Genomic DNA, 17,841 nt, shown 5'->3' with positions numbered 1-17,841 from the left:
GTGCCAATTTACAAAAGCAACTCTCGACAACACACAGGTGCAGTTGTGGTTATTGGCTCGCACCCTTTCACAACACACCCACAGAAACTACACAAATGTATGTTCACAAAATAGTAATATTAGCTGTACAGGGATATGCTGTCAAAACATAAGCCAAGTGAAATGACATTCGCTGCACAGTACCTGGGCATTCTTGTGCTTCCAGCTGGGCATATTATGAGTACTTTGGTACTCAGCTAAGAACTGAGCTTTATTAAAAACAAAATCTCTTTCAATATGTAGGTGACAGGTACCATACAGTAGCAGATCTGTGAGAAGTGAGAGGCCACAGCACTGTGAACTGAAGCCACCTGTGCTCACGCAATATATCATGAACATGATAGCCAAGGGGTAGTGCTCTCTAACCCTGATGATGCAGCTGTACTGTCACACTAGTACTGTCACCTGAGACCAGCTGGATGTGATACGCTGCTGTGACTGTAGTCTCTACACTACAGACTCTTCTAATAGAGTAGGTATGCCTCTTCAGTTGGAAGGCACTGTAATGGGATGGGGAGGGTAAGGATTGACAGTAGTTAGGACTCAAGCCTAGCTGTCTGTCTGTCTGTCTGTCTGTCTGTCTCCAGAGCAGGTGCAGCACAAACAGAGCAGCGGTTTTGGTTTATTGCTTGTAAAATGGGCTTTTATATGAGTCCTAAATAGAGGTCCAGGTCACACAATCCCAGAAGCCACTGAAACACAAAAAACAGCTGCATTATACTAGAGCAGGGCTTGCCTATATGAACTGTACACCCAAGCATAACATGAGTCCCAAAGATGGTGATTAAATTGGACTTGAAAACCTAATACACTGCTGAAAATGAAAATCAATTTCTAAATGTGACAGTCAGCGATTCTGTTTAATATGCCCCATGCTTTGAGGGCAACAGAAATAGGAGAGGTTTTATTTTCAGTATTTGCGAGCTATCTAATGAGTCGTGTTCCTTGACAGGAGTGGTAGAACTGCGACAGGCAGGCTGTGTTAATGAAGTCCTGTTTGACCTCAAGATACTGAGCTAGCATTGGCACCACCTGCGCTCTGTCACTGCCATCCAATTCAATTGAGAAGGAGACTGGAGCCTGCAGACTGCCCTCAACCTGAGCTGCCTTGGCACTGCAGACGTAACTGCCCCTGGGCAACAGGGCAACAATACATGTATAGCTCTCAAATGGCACTGATTTTTTGGAAAGATGCTTTTTTTTTTTGTAAAAGAATCCTTTTACTGTATATTTTTAATGCAGTGTTTGCCTCACCACAAGCATATTCATTGTTACCTAAGTATCATTTCTTGTCCAGTTTTTGTATATGCCCCAAGTGTAGTGTTAACTGTACAGACACAAGCATCTACTTCCTTATCTCTCAAGCAGCAACAAAGGAGGTGCACATTAGGTCCTTCTATCTATGTCCAACATAGGCTTTTGAAAAATGTTTCTGTCCGTTTTTAATACAGAAATATAACAGCTGTGGTTGTTGTAATGAATGCATATGATCAGATTTTTTTTTTTACTTTAAAGTGGATCAATTAAGTATTATTCTCTCGCTGTAATGTACAAGACCAGAGCCAAAGCTCTTTCGAAGCTACAGATCACTCAGTATTGGCCATCTAAATTATCTTTATTTTTCAATGCTGTAATGACAGTGCTCTCTATGAAGTTTTCATTAGCAGGCTGCTCATGTGAGTGGCAATAAAAATGAAAGCCACACGATTTTAATTTCTTATTGCATTGACAGTGTAGTAAAATACGTTACAATATAAAAAAAAAACCACAACAACATAAAAACCACACGTTTGCAATAAATAACAATAGTACAATTGGTTTGGGATTTATAAGCATATGCATGCACTGCTGTCCGTTGATTTACTGATGTGTAGAGTGTACTAGAGTACGTTAGAAATCCTTTACAGTGGTTCTCTGCATGACAGTACAGCATGTGCACACCTCCGAAAGTGCAAAGGTGAGTTATCCCGTCCCTAAGAGAGCCTGGTAGTTGTACCCTATAAGTGTGTGTGTGTGTCATGTATTTTGCAATTATGTTGTGTATTCCAAATACAGGACTTATTCAGCAGTGCAAGGGCAGGGGTGTGTATTTGGTTTTATGCCATGTCCACGCGGTGTGTCCTTGACGTCTCTCTTTCTCTCCCTCATCATGACTCTGTGTTGTGGGGGGAAGGCAGTGAAATCGCTGCTGCTGTCTGAAAGAGATGATAGAGGAGCTGGAGGCGCTGTGAGGCAGCCCTTCTCTCCCCGCTTGCCTTCCTCAAGTGTTGGGGGAGTCTGAGAGCTGTTACCGACCTGGATTTGTGACTCCGCGACAAGAAAGGGAAAGCTTTCTATAAAGCGGTATACATAACAGCTGCATTCAGCACGTCCTGCAGTACGCACATGTGGAGAGGACACAAAATAAACAAACTCCTTCAACACTAACAGTGGGAAAATAAACAACTTTTTGGTTTCGCAATACCGAAGTGCCGAGGTAAGTTGAAAGAATGCGGTCGTAAGATACCGGAACAGAGACGCTTTGCCGGTCAAGGTTCAAGGTCTGTTCCTAGTCATTGATTTTCTTTCTTGTTATAAAATTGTTTTATGGCCGTGGCCCCCAAACTGAAAAACATATAATTTCCATGATGTTTATTTTCTAATGAAAAGTAAATCCACATGTACCCGACTGGAGACGAGCAGTTTCTTCAACGGTCCACCAGAAATCAAAAAAGAGATGCGCACAGATGACATGGATTGTAGTAGAACACAGAACATAGAATCTGATTATTATTCCACACTCAATGAGATGTCAACAGTTTTTGTAGTTGAACTTTGTTGTTGGATGTTTCAAAGAGGAATGTTACCCGTTGAAGCATGCCATTAGCATTTGTGTTGCTAACTTGGAGAAATCAAACAAACTTAATTGTGAATCAGGGTTATAGTGTTGTAAACCGGCACTCTATATATATATATATATATATATATATATACATATATATATATATATATATATATATATATATATATATATATATATATATATATATATATATATATAGAACATGATTGGTACAGGAAGAACAGCGTAATTTATATATATATATATATATATATATATATATGTGTGTGTGTGTGTGTGTGTGTGTGTGTGTGTGTGTGTGTGTGTTAAAAATCTACTTGATTGTGGGACATGCTAGCTTAATTTCGTTTTGCAGTTTTTCGTTTTTAAAATCACCCAAGTACGCGATGAATGTAGTCATATATTACCGTTGGCTGATGTGTGATTATAAGGTGAAATATGTAACCCCAGTGTAAAATCTTTAGGCTGTACATTAAAAAAAAAAAAAAAAAAAAAAAAAAAAAAAATCCATTACATTATTTTTTGGAACTTCAAAGCTGCAATAGCCCCCGATGTTTACAGTATCTTCTTTGGTGGCTGGTACAGTTCAAGGTTGTGGTGCTGCATGTACATTTACAACATACCGTACATTTGTCTTCTGAAATAGTAAATTCTCCCAGTGTGTTTGCAGTCTTCAAACTGGGATTTTTCTTGGATGTTAACCCTAGTTTTATTTAGCACATGCTAAATAAAACTACCAATCAGATTTACCTTCATTTCTGCAGCCTCACAGTGCGTGTTCAATCGTACAATTTACATTTTCAGCAGTAGTGGAAAAACAGAACAAACTTATTCAGGACTTAACACCCAGCTGTGCTGCAACGTTGTGTTTTTTTATAGGACACAAAACAAAAAAATTCCAGAGAAGAACCCCCAAAGGGGTGCCCAAGAACCCTGTGTTTTAGGAGTCTATTTTGAAAGCACTACCTGGACTACCAGACAGTAAATAATTACGTTGATAGAAGATTGTCCTATTTGTGGAAGAAAGAGTGCTCAGAAGTGCGTGAGTCAGAGATAGCGGGGATCGTTCTAAATTCAATTCTAAAACCTTCAAAGAACACGATTGGCACAGGAAGAACAGCGTAATTTATGTTTTATAATTATTTTGAAATATAAATGTTGTTTTATTATACAAAAAAAGACAAGAAAATTAAAGCAACATTTTAGTTGTCATTAGCAGAATTTTTCAGAAAGGAAAGATGCGCCCAATAAAGTTACCAAACAAAAACAACATTTCATTCAGGGGCTTGTACGTAGTGTGGAGTTGTTTCTTATTTGTTTTAGAATTGCTGTTTTTCCTTTCAGAAAACAATGTACTAATAACGATCTGGGCCTGTAAGAATATGGACCAAGGGTACATGTTATATATTTGCTGTATTATTGCACTGATACGTGTATGCTGAAATATGACAACTTTAAATAAAAACGCGGTCAACAAACCCACGGAATATAAATACATTAACCGCTGAAATGATTGGTTTCTCTAGGGGCATATCTGATTGTTAATACATATTTTACTGGACTAATATTATTATTAAATAAAGGCATAGATAAATAATTAGTTCTAGTTCATCCAGTTATACCCCCAGGATTTAATTTGTTTTTGTTTTTAATTAAATTAGCGTTGTGTCAATATCACCTCTCCATTATGTTACCCATTGAAGTGCTTTAAAATGGAAATGTTATCCGTCACGAGTGAACTGAACAAAATAGTCTGATTTGCCATATCTTACACTGATAATACAAATGATCAAACTATCTGATAAATGCATGTGTACAATACCAGATCAGATACCCATTGTCCATATTAATTAGGTTGTGTTATACCAATTGAAGAGATAACTGCAGATTCATGTATGACATCACAGAGTGCTGTACAACCATACAGCAAACAGTGACACTGAAACAGGGGAGCTCAAACAGTGAACAGTGAGGTAGAAAAGGCTTGTCTAAAAAGATAAGTCTTGGACCTGAGCACAGTCAGGGTGCATGTTTCACAGCTTGGGTGAATTGCAGTTCAAAGCCCAGCCTATTAAAGGCTTTAGTCTGTTATAGGAACGATTCCCATTTTAAACATGGTCTACAGCCTTGGCCACCAACCTTAATATACATTCTAATTGAATGTATACATACACAGCTGTGCCCCCAACCCACACTGGAAATTGAGTTATACAAGTGCTATTTGTGGAATATTCCATTTGAACACATTTGCAATACATAAGAATCAACTTTATACATTATTACTCTTGTTTGGGTGCAGACCAAATCGTTTAATTCAAGACAATAATAAAATAAATGGAAAAAGTTTAGAAAACTGAAGCTATTGATCGTTGTTATGCAGTGGATTGTTTTGTCCACCTGGTCATCAGAGGGCTATGAGTCTTGTCCCTCCCTGGCTAGGATAGAGAGAGGTACAGTGTAAAGTATTAACACAATCTTTGAAGCAATCATTGAAACATTAAACATTCATTGCAACTTAGTTATAGCCCTAAAACACAATGCATAAAATATAGGAATCTTTTTCAAAATCAGGATCCAGACAGCTGGATACAATTGAATTTGACATCTTAGATGCATACATTATTGAACTGTGACTCTTTTTAAACCTATGAATTTACATCAGAGGGGACTGGAGTTTAGAACCAGAGTTCTAAAATGTCAGCTTCTTTTCATCTAGCCACACAGATACTTTTTTTTTTTTTTTTTTTACACAGATACTTTTTAATGGTTTCTCAAAGACTGTAGCGACAGCCTCTGATCAACGTTTTAGTGTTTGTTTTTAAACAGGAGAATTTCTAATCTTTGAAAGGTGAGGGATTGAGTCTGTCTATCCAGAGGACATGAACTGTCTTCAGGCGTTTGCTTGAATTCACACTATAGGTGTGATAATTGAAGGAGAAGCCGTAGCTGAACCAGCACATCTGCCCAGTAGGAGTCACTATAGAGCTGAGATCGGGACTAAGATACCTATGAGTACATGCATGATGTGGAAGGAGAAGTCTGAGCAGAATATCTCTTTGAAAGCAAATTAGGAATAATCACCTGATACACTGTTATAAGGACAGAGGTGGAAACTTAAAAACCCTTTGAGAAATAGTTAAGCAGCTCAGCACCAATTGCCACTAGAGAAACAGGCAGATGAATCGAAATCCCTTCATTGCCTAAAATAAATCTGTCAGAGAAACCTGTCTGTGTGAAATCTGTATTTGTGTGGAATATTTGGACTACTACAACTACTACAACTACTACAACTACTACTACTACTACTACTACTACTACGACTACTACTACTATTAATACTAATAAATACTAATACTAATAATATCCCATGAACAAAACACTGTCAGAACCATTAGACATTCCCGACTGAGAATGAAAAGAAAAAAGCCCAGAACACTTTAACTGACTTCAGGGACCTCCCCTCTAAAGTTTTCCATGAATGTATAATTCATGTTCTCATCTTTCAGCTACATCATGGTTATACCCTGCGTGCTGAGTTTAAAAAAACAATTAAGTCTTTAAACTTTTATACCCAGCACCCCCACCTTTCATGTTGAAGGAAACAAAACAAGTGAGCATGTTGGACAAGACATTTATCTTTTATTCTCTATGCTTGTCAAGAAAAAAAGCAATTGCTCCCTTTTTGTAAAGTTGCTGAGAAAGGTGTAACAGAGAGCTCCCAGTTATTATATGACCCATAACTGTAGAACACTTAATGGAAGAATATTTATTAATACTATTTCCTTTTAGTATACCTACGACCTGTTATAATACATGTTATCATACCGTACTCTGTAATTATCCTAAATGTCCTCCTGCTGTAGTTAATGCATTCCTTTAATGACTTTCTCAATGAACTTTTTAATATTCCAAAGTAACTTAATGTTACAGTTGGGTGTTGATTAAAATCAGCTGTTATTTAAGAAGAATCACCAGTATATCAGTGTTTAGAACACTACTGTCTGCATCTATGTTAGAGCGGTGGGCTGCAGTTTGGGAAGCCCAAAGGTTAGGTCTGTGGGCCACAGAGCTGAAGGTAGTGTGTTTGAGTTTGAATGGTAAACGTACGTACAGAAGTTGGAAGCTTGTTGTTTAGAGCCCTTGATTGCTGTCATTGGTTTTGGTCCCAGCTAACTCAAAGGGATAAACCAATACATCTTTTACTATCAGCAAACCTTGTATCATTGCCCTGTCACTTCGCACAGCAGGATCGGGACTAGAGAGCTTGTTAATATTTGAATAACGTTCAAATTCACCCTTCAGCTTTTTTGTAACAGGTTTGAGATTGTCTCTAACTCCCCCAAGCTGTGTCTCCACGGAGCAGAGCTCCGAATCTGTCGTTTCCAATGTTCACTCCTCACCGCGTTCAGATGTATTTTTAATGCTCTGCCTCTGTGGCCTGCAATGACGCTATAGGCAAGATGTTATCGCGGTAAAACATCCTGCAACTAAATAATAAATAGAGGGGTTTCACAGAGGCGTGGGATTAGGAGGGGGTTCATCTGGACTGGGAGTAGGGGGTTTCAGGGAACCCTCCATCCAACACACACACACACACACACACACTCAAAATGCTGCACTATAAAGAAATGTTTCATGAATTACTACACACTTTTAAAACTAAACGGCTAAAATGTTATAAAGTGCTTTTTTGGGCACACTTTCCCCAATGTATCTAAGTTTCTCCAGTAGTTTTTTTTTTTGTTACTTTCGGTTGCATGTATCACTGTTACTGCAAGTCTGCCACTCACCTTAAAAGATCTTTTGACATTGCAGGGAAAACAATAAGCACTGCAATGAACACAAACTATCTATTACCAACAATATAAAAACCATGCATTGTTTAATTTGCTCAATCAGAACCTCTTGAAAAATACCCCAGATTATGAATTCATAAAAGAAGTATGCAAACACATATTTTAAAAAGCTAACAAAAACAAAAACATGATATATATTTTTGAGCCCTCAACTGAAGCAACTGCAAAGACAGAGAGGAGTACAATAGTGTTAGCATGAGCGAGGCACTACTCTGCTCCTTCTTGTAATTATGTTGTTTCTTGCTAGTTTTAAACTCTATTGTTTTATTCCTCTTAAAATTCCCTTAACAACAATCACATTTTTTCCAACAACAGTAAATTCAGGTCATCTTTATCAAGGTGTTTACACCAAAATGCAATTTCCACTAGTAATATGATGTTATGAGACTAGTGAAAAATGGGCTGCAAAATGTGGCTAAGTGGCTAGTTACTAGTTATGAATCAGATTGATTTTCCTTTCACATAAAACATGGTGCAAATTGCATTTCATTGTAAATCCTTTGATTTTTTTTTGGAAATGTTTCATTACAGCCTTTTAGTTCTACATTATTTTAATGCATGTGTTTACCCTGCCTCCCCTATCTGAATACAGATGAAGTCTGCAGGGGTCGGAAATGGTGGCATCTTTACAGACAGTTACTGCAACATCTGCAATGCACAGCTGATCTCCGAATCCCAGAGGGTCGCACACTACGAGGTGAGTCTGTGTGACCGGGAGAAACCCATTCAGGTGAAGCGCACAGCTATCGGGAGAACAAGTTAGCAAACAGACCCAGAAGGATCCAATCAAACTCATTATTCTACACTCACCAGGAATGTACTAAAATGTTACAGCTGACATAATGCATAACTCTATCTATCTATCTATCTATCTATCTATCTATCTATCTATCTATCTATCTATCTATCTATCTATCTAAACCTTTTGTGTACATGCAAAAAAAAAATCATTTTTTGTATGTATTTCTATATCATTCTTTTTATCTATCAATTTTTAAAAGAAAAAAGAAACACTGTAGTAATACTACTATGCCCACATAATGTATTAGATGGTGCTGGAGAAACTGCAGGTTCCCCCATCAAAAGGGACATACCAGTAGCACTCCATACAGGTGTTATGGTGTTGCCATAAACCCTGCAGCTTACCCCTCCCCTCTCCCCTAGCGCACAGCTGCCACTTTCTAAAACACATTCAGCAGAAATGACAGGTAGAAAAATAGCATGCGCTTTGTGTCATCCATCAAAGGCTCCTTCTGTCTTTTAATAACCGATAGAGATGTCCTTGAACTTGCCCTTTTTATTATCCTTATTCCGATGTGACTCTCCTGCTGTTTCTGTTCTCACATCCCCCCCTCCAAGCCCTTTATTGCATTACACTACAGAATGGAACAGAGGCTGTCTGCCGATTCTGCTATTCAGTGGTCCGAAGTGTCTTTAAGATGCCATTATTGTTCACCCTTCATATTTTGTATTTATTTACTGTGTAACATTTCCCCAGGAATAACAACAGAGAAACACTTCTCATCTTAACTGGGCTTAGAGGTCATTAGAAGTTGCCTGCTCTGCATTGCTGATGGGTCATTGCAGGCACAAGAAGGTTATTTCAGAAATACAGAACACAATGCTCAGCGTTGGTAGATATTTATATTCTGTATGAGCTTTTTAATTCATAATGTGTCAGCGCTAGCACTGAGTATGCAAACGATTGCAGTTTCCTGCATTGAACATTCAGTAAATTGGTTGAAATACAGTAGCAACAGTTTTTATACTCAAAGCTATTGCAACAGTTAAGTTTACGATGACTGAAATGACATTCCGATTACTGTGTCTCAGTGTCTTCATACAGTGAAATGTAAGTTCTAGTATGTTATTGCTCTTCAATTGAAATGAGTGCAGTTAAACTGCATTCGGTCTATTGTCTACACTGCTGTGGCTTGTACAAGTTCACTGCACTTTCCCAGCAGTTCCCCCTGCTGAGCCCCAGTTCTCTAACTCTTCCTCTGATCCTCTCAGAGTAAGAAACATGCCAACAAGGTTCGGCTTTTCTACATGCTGCACCCAGAGGATGGAGGACCTCCCTCCAAGAGACTGCGCCCTGACAACCCGGTAAGCACATAGCCTTTACGCAGTCTGTCTGTCCCTGTCTCTGTGTGACTCATTCTGCTAAGTGTAGGGGCTCAACGATATTTAGATATCGCATTTCTTATATCTCTCTGTTCAGCAGGTGGCAAGTATGGTCACACCATACTTATTTCTACCAGTATACAACAATGAATGATATAAAAACAAAATATCCAGATGTCATTCCAGTTTCAATCATGATATTAGGTTCCAGTTGTATAGGAGATGAGGGTTTGTTTCACAAGCATATGAGGCAGACATGTGGATGAGTAGGTTCAAATTAGAAATCTAGATAACTAATAACTCCTGAAAAGGAGAAGTTATTTTAGGGACACCCATCAATCCTTTTTTTTATTTCAAGAATTCTGTGTGTGAGTGTTATCTTGCTCTATTTCAGTTTCTTTCATTCTCTTTTGAAATCCAGTCAGCCCTCTTCCCATGCTGGTAGCCTTCACATCCATCACAAGTCAGCTCCAGAGCCTGGCAGAGAAGTGAGAGGCTGCTCTGTAATGTCATTCCCCAGCGTGATTCCCAGGGGAACTTGTTTATGCGCCCTGTCTCTGGTTCTGTTAGGAGATTCCAGTTAAATGATTCAGAAACTTGTTTCATGTCCAGATTGAGTCCCCTATCTCACTCCTGCAGACAGAGCCAGCAACCTATCTAGAGGCTCAGAAATCAAGCAGCACCCTCAGCCCAGTGACACCCCACTACTCTGCAGTCTGTGTCCTCCACTGCACTGTTGTCTGAATATTATATTATTCTGTGCACCTCACTGCTGTAGCAAAATAGCACATCACCAAAAGATGATCAATTTGCTTCCCATTCATGCCTCTTATATGACAGGTGTTAGTCATTTGTTTATAGTTTAGTCAAGTGTTAAACATTTAGCATTTTGCTAAAAATATGTTTGCCAACATAGATGAAAATGGTAATTTAAGTGGATTTTGAATGCATTTACTCAATTGTATAATTTTCGTAAAGTAAAAATTCCTTTCATTTTGTATCTCTATCTCAATGTATGTTCTATTTTGTTCAGTTATTTTGTATTACTAAAGGGTAATTTGCTTTTTCGTTCCAGATTTGTTCAACATAGTAAAATAACAAACTTTGAATATGACCAACTTAGTTTTAAACGTTTGAATGTTCATTTATTTAAGACATCAAATTGAATACAACAACCCAAAGGTACAGTATATGAACCTACCTACTTTAATAAGGTCAGAGGGATCGGTATACACAATAGCCAGTAAATACGTAAAGTATTTAACCTCCTTTTTCATTATTCATTTTCCTACCCCATCTCGTTCATGGAGTTTCAGGACCGCAGGCCAATGCAGTGACGGAACTCACTTGCCTGCCTGCTTGCCCGCTCGGCTGTTACTAAGTATTACACTGGGTCTAGTAGCAAAGGAATCTCTGAGAAGGAGATTAATGGCCCCATGAAAAATTAAACCAGCAATAAGAGGGAGTTGTTGGGGAGAGTGTTGTGTTGGTGTTGGATGTCTGTAGAAGCTTATTAGTTGGTGGTTTTCGATGGCTATAAATAATTCTGTCGCGGTCGCACTGGGATGCACATATAAGGCTGCTGGGAGCGAGGTGGCAAAGTCACAGCTGGTAGTTTACATTTTGTTTGTGTAGTGTTATAGCACGGCCGGTGATTCTGCTATTTGATTTTAATGGTTCTAAAAAGTACTTTTGTCCACCTCTGAAAAGTGGAATAATAGCATATTTCATTTCTTACAGATATATTTCATTTCTGACAGATATCCTGTTGTGTTTTCTGTATGATTTTCTATTGTTGTTTGCCATGCTTCCTAACTATACAATTTCAACATAATTTCTCATACTTGCGAGGTGGATTTTTGGCAGCTATGGTTAGTATACTTATATAATGTTTGGTTTGTATGTTGGTGGTGGTGGTTGGCAGGGATGCGGTTAATTCCTATCCCAAATTAGATAATTGGTGCTAATTGGGAACAGCCACAGGATATAAAAAGGGAGCTAGAAGCTCCATTGCAAGGAAAGGTTTTGGAGGTGCATGGATAGACACAAACATGCCTCTGTACATAATGAACTCACTGGGATAGTGCGAGACTTGGGATTTTTGGTTCAGATTGCGTGTTCGTTCAGTTTTGTTTACCCTTTTTATTTTGGCTCTGTGAGCTGTGTTTTGATTTTATTTTGTTTAATAAATGCACGTCCCAGCACTTCAACCCACAGCTACTGTCTCTGAGTCCCTCCAACCCTTTGCCATCTTGTCACAATACTATATTATTTTTTCAATGCAATTAGGCTATTAAATCAGCCTGATTACATGAGATCACAAGTTGTTTTTGTGAAAAGGATGGAGTTTGGGGAGAAAGCAGGAAAGGAGAGATAAGGAAGACAAAAATGGCAGTTACATGCTCTTTGGTTGTGATGGTTCCTAAAATCTTCTATTAGTGGTTTTGGTGGCAGGTTTGAGCTCTCCAGGGATGCTGCAGTGTATTGTTCTGGATTGGCGGAGGATAAATCTGTTGCATATGCCAGCATTCAGTGTTGCAGTTCTGTAACAAACCATACGTTCATATTGCCCCTGTTCAGCGTGTGACCGTGTTGGTCTGTCTGCCAGCTCTCTGTCACTGTCTACACAGATGTTACTGCAGGCAATTATCAATGAAGCTGCAGGGTTTGAATCCCAGGGCCAAGAACAGACTCAAAACTTTATCACCTTGAGAATCCTCCTGAAAACGTTCCCACATTTTATATTTATACCAGAAAAAGAAAAAAATGTATTACCTTCTCAGCAGCAAACACTTATCTTTAGATTGACACAATTATCAGACAACGTTTTGAACAGAACAACAAAATAAAAATACTATTATCAAACTGGAGAGGGGCAGGGACAGACCAAATAAAATTGATCAAACTTCAAGAAGATGTTTTTTATATGTTTTTTTTTTTTTTTAAATGGGTCACATGGAAATTAGTCTGCGTTTTTTTTTTCTTGCTGACAGATAATTAGGTATTTAATATTCATTAATGTAAATCACATGCAAAATGGCCAACTTAATATTCAATATAAGGTGTATTTTCACCTATTGTAACAGTACTTCATAAAGAGAAAAAAATAAAGCGTTCTATATACCATAAAGTGTTTCAGTCCTTTGTTTTGTAGTGTTGTACATTTGTGTTTAATTCCTCCGAGACAAATTAGTGGCGTACTGTTTCATCAATGGGGTCACAAAACCAAGGATTTTCAAATAAAAATACATTTTCAGATAAATAGCATGAAAATGTTCTTGCAAGTGCCTTATCATTTGTCTACGATTTGTTTCTCAGGCTTTCTTTCCACTTTGACTCTGGTAAGGTAGATGTATTCTGCCACCAAACTACTGATTGACTTCTTGTTTAGGAGGCATTTAGATTATTTAATGACAGAACATCCACTCACATTTTCTGTCACCAGAGCCATTGCAACTAGAGATATTGATAGGAGAGATTTTCATTATCAGTCATACTAGCAGTGTACTATCTACAGGACATATACTGAGCATCAGAAGAAACTGATCACTTATATTTGGATACAATTCACTAGATGTGATCGAAAAAAGACAAACTCTGTTTTAGAGCAGGTGCAGTGACTTTTTATTGTGCTGATTAAAAATTGACATCACGAAGATGCTGCAAAATGATCTGTCGATCTTGGGCAGATGTTGTGACTCTTGGTCTCCCAGTTTGTGGCCTGTCATTGACAGAGTGTGTCAATGACTGGCTGTGAGCTCCCAGTACACTGCCCTAGTCCAGTCTCCAACATGCTGATTGCACGAAGGTGCTGCTCTCTTGACAGACGTGGCATATTGTTTTTTTTCTGTGATTTTCTTTATTGCTTTTATTCAAGCTTGCAATTCAACAGCTGAAATCACTCCATATTCAGTGTCCAATCAACTGTCTCACTAATTAGGTGATTAAGTGCATTCAGTCATAATCATTCAAGTGTGTCATTGCCAAGGATGAATGATCGAGTGATTAAAAAGAATCCAAAAACATTTTGTCAATGTCCATCATTTATATACCTTATTTTTTTCTGAAAATAAATATGTTATAATAGTGATAAGTTTATTTTGATGCTCGGTATATGTTTTCTTTATCTCTGTCATCTCAAAAAGCAGTAGAAAATACAGAAGCACTGTTTATATCATCCACATTCTCATAATTTCTGTATCATTTGTAATGCATAAAAAACTGTTTAAACTGTTTAAACTTAAACAGAACACACTTTCTAAACTTGATGAAGCACTGCAACAGAATATTTGAATTTACAAACATGTAATCCTATTCTGTGTCCAGAATTTCAAGGGCCATAACATTTCTTTTTGAAATATGTCTAATTATAATCAAAAATTCTCTGTTGACATAAATAATGCTTGAGTCAGCATATAACATACTAGAGGGCTGATGTAATGACAGGCACAGTGCAAACAATTGTGGCTGCAAAATCTAAATTGCTTAGCGGCCAGGCAATTATTTTGAACTGCAGCCTATGTAAGCTTTAGAGCAATGCAAATTACTCAACACACACAAATAATGATCCGCAATCATGATAATGAGGGTCTCAATGAGCGCCGCCTGTGGGCTATTTAGCAGCCGCACTTACAGCCCAGAGGTGAGGTGAGTTAGGAGTACAGAGAGCAGTAAGTGCTGTGTGAGTTTTTATACATAAAAAAACAAGGACCACCAGCACCATCCAGTGACACCTGAAATGTCATGTACAGAAGCTCCTCACTTACTGTCAGTGACTGGATAACCGGCCACCCCTTTTCCTCTCCTGCCAGGAAAGTGATGCGAGTGAAGTGGACAGGAACAAGTGCTGCACGCTCTGCAACATGTTCTTCACATCAGCTATTGTGGCCCAGTCCCATTACCAGGGCAAGACTCACGCCAAGAGGGTGCGGCTGGTCCTGGGGGAGCCTCCAAGCACGCCCACCACTGTCAGCAGTCCAGGTACAGCACTGTCAACACCATGGGTACAGAAGGAGGGATTTATAATTAATCCTCAATCAGTACCCCCTCTACGGTAAAAATCTGCAGCAAAATCTGTTCTCCAGATTGGTCCAGAGCCATCAATGCAAAAACACCTGCCTGGATGCAGATGTATTGCATATATTGCAGCAACAGCCAATTTAGGAGCAGTCCTTAATTTAACCTTCTTTGTTTGTTACTTGTTTTGCGAGACAAATTGTGCAAATTGCATCGGGTTTAAAGACCCCATATGGAAATTGTGTATATATCAGTATATCAGTAGTGTATATATCAATAGTGTACATATCAATATTGATGTTTCTAACTGAAATAATAGGTAAAATACAATAGCTGCATTGCAGGGACTGAAGTATCTGCAGGCACCCCTCCAACCAGTACTGGCTGCCAATGCCTGTATGCGCCAGCCCTGCCCTAATGAAACACAACTACAGAGAAAGAGCATTGGTAAAATAGGACATATACTGGCAGGGTGTATTTTTCCTTTCCAGGAAATGCATGTACCCAGCGACAGGGCTATAGTTGAGACTTCTGTAACATATTGTTTGGTGGTATCTTGAGAACTTCCCTCTCCAATGTTGAATCATGGTATGGGTGTTCCTTAGCACCTGCTCTTTATGGTATCAGAATCTGCTAAAGAATGTACCAAGAACAACTAATCTGGGTTAATTTATAACATGTTCCTGTGGTATGAGAAGTTATTATTCATTGTATTTTAAAAACAAGCTCCAGAAACTTTTCACAGAGCTACTCCAAAACTAATTGTTCCCCCCAGTCCAGATAAGTACAGTATAAAAATGCTGCACGTGGTAAAGGGTTTGCCAGCTAGCACCAGACTCCTGTTGAGATATTTAGCACTGTCGCCTCATCAACCAGTTCATCAAAACACAAATGGGAGAATAAACCCCCCAAGCAAAATGACCCTGTGCGGGCTGCGAGTCAGCTGGGGAAGGTGATCTGTCAGTGCTTAAGAGCAGAGCTGTGGGAACTGGGATGCTGGACTGCTTTCTACTCAATCCTCTGCCTCTTCAATGCTTCTTTTTTAAACAAAGCTTTTCAATTTATAACCCAGCCATACAGATTTGTTGTATCTCAGATGGTCAGTACCGAAATCTATGCATAGAAATTTTATCTTTTAGATCCCCATTTCTGATATATCTGGATTGAACTGGTTGGGTTGCCAAGTCCTCTGTATTGAATTGATGATGCCGCTGATTTTTATTCTTTTGTATTGAATTTGCTCATTCCCCATTCCCCATTATATAACTGACATTACTGTATTCAATTTGCTGCATCCATGAAACCACATGGAAGGCATCAGCATTCTTTATTGTGAGCTAACTGAAAGGTTCACTTCATCAATCTAATGTAACATAACTGAATACCAATGGTGTTGATTGGATTGCTTACACCTCTAAAGATCCAGCACTACAATCCACAACACCACACAGGGTACCCAAAATAAAATATATGTTGGATCCCTCTTGGGCCATGTCCCGGCAGTGATTTGTAGTCATCAGTCTACCCATGTTTTTGGGATGGACCATTATTACTGTAGTTAGTTTTAGGATTAGGCTGTTTCTTCCTGGCCCATTGGAATGGAATGAACACTTATATACAGTATACATAGTTAATATTTTCTATTTAGAATTGATTTTAAATGTTTTTGCTTGCTTGCTGTTGTATTCTAAGAACTCAAATTAATCTCAAAAAGATGAGGTGGGTAAAGGGATTTGATTGGTCTGGCTGGGAGGCCATATCGACCCGATGTGAAGAGGCCTGCTTCTATATTCTGAGCTGCTTCGCTGACTCTGATGATGAGAAGGCATATTGTCTAACTGAGGGGAAGATTATCTGAACTTTATGCCAATAAATCATTCAACAGAGTGCAAAGGGGGGGGGGGGGGGCTTTTCTTCTGTTTCAAACTGACTGCCACGTCAGAGCTTCTTGTAGCTGTGCACACTGATCACATCACAGACAATGACATCTTCTGGAGAGTATTATTATTATTATTATTATTATTATTATTATTATTATTTATTTCTTAGCAGACGCCCTTATCCAGGGCGACTGAGTAGTTTCTTGCTGGTAGATGGATATAGCTTGCCGCACCTCTACATGCTGAAATGGCCTTACATTAATGAATCCAGTCCTTAGGCCCCATACACCATACTGCCGTGCTGGTACATCTAAATGAAGATCCCTCAACTCAATCTTCCCACAAGATTGTATCTAGATGGATTCTGTAGGAACTGCCTTTTTGGATTGCCTGGCAAAAATTCTCTATCCACCAGTATCTCAGAATGTGTGTGGAGGCTGCAATGCATTTACAATGATACCAGCAGTGGCTACATAGTGTAAAGTTGATGGTTAATATCACATGGCATAAGACAAGACTGACTGAATCCTTAAAGGAATGGATGCATTGATTATTTGGCTGTGAAAAAAGTTACGTGATCTGTTATTTACCCCAGTAATAACCCTAGTGCTATCAAAAATGATATACACATTTACATATATTTGATAAATAATAATATCCTTGTATTGCTAAGAGCTCTGTGTTAATCTTGGCTCTGTGGCTGACCTCTAACTTGCTCTTCTCTGCTGTTGCAGGAGACTAAGACATTTTCGCCCTCAGCCTCATTCATTTCATTCCTTTTTAAAATGAAATCTTCATCTGTCGCCAGCGCTTACTTCCACTCTGCTGCCCCTGAATCGAATTAAAAGCTGCGGCTCACTCCTTCAAGAGTCCAGATGGGCAAGGCAAAGCGCTCACTGTTTCTGTACCTGTCGTAGCAGAGCAGGCTCTCACGATAGCTGTTTTATTAAACAGGGCTGACACTCTGACCGCAGGATTCCCTCAGGATCCGCAGTGCTTATTACAGAGTCAAGGAGGGATTTCCTTCAGTATACACATGATAACATATCTCAGACAAGCATCCTATTTGCAATGTGTGCATGTG

General features: G+C 38.8%; 1 protein-coding gene across 3 annotated transcripts in view; it reads left to right on the top strand.

Annotated features, from left to right (window-relative positions):
• Positions 1 to 2,181: 2,181 nt before the first annotated feature.
• Positions 2,182 to 17,841, top strand: part of LOC117418614 (zinc finger matrin-type protein 4-like) — a 32,665-nt gene continuing 17,005 nt past the window's right edge. For 2 of the 3 annotated variants that reach the window (XM_034031809.3, XM_034031808.3), the window contains exons 1-4: positions 2,184 to 2,515; positions 8,330 to 8,434; positions 9,751 to 9,843; positions 14,673 to 14,841. In XM_034031809.3, the coding sequence (XP_033887700.1) occupies positions 8,330 to 8,434; positions 9,751 to 9,843; positions 14,673 to 14,841 (367 nt within the window). In that variant the 5' untranslated portion in view covers positions 2,184 to 2,515. Of the gene's footprint in view, positions 2,516 to 8,329; positions 8,435 to 9,750; positions 9,844 to 14,672; positions 14,842 to 17,841 lie in introns of all 3 variants that reach the window. The other variant, XM_034031807.3, reaches the window with a different exon arrangement.

This window comes from Acipenser ruthenus, chromosome 13 (assembly GCF_902713425.1).
Source record: "Acipenser ruthenus chromosome 13, fAciRut3.2 maternal haplotype, whole genome shotgun sequence".
Classification (NCBI taxonomy): Eukaryota; Metazoa; Chordata; class Actinopteri; order Acipenseriformes; family Acipenseridae; genus Acipenser; species Acipenser ruthenus.
This window is presented reverse-complemented; position numbering and strand designations above follow the sequence as displayed.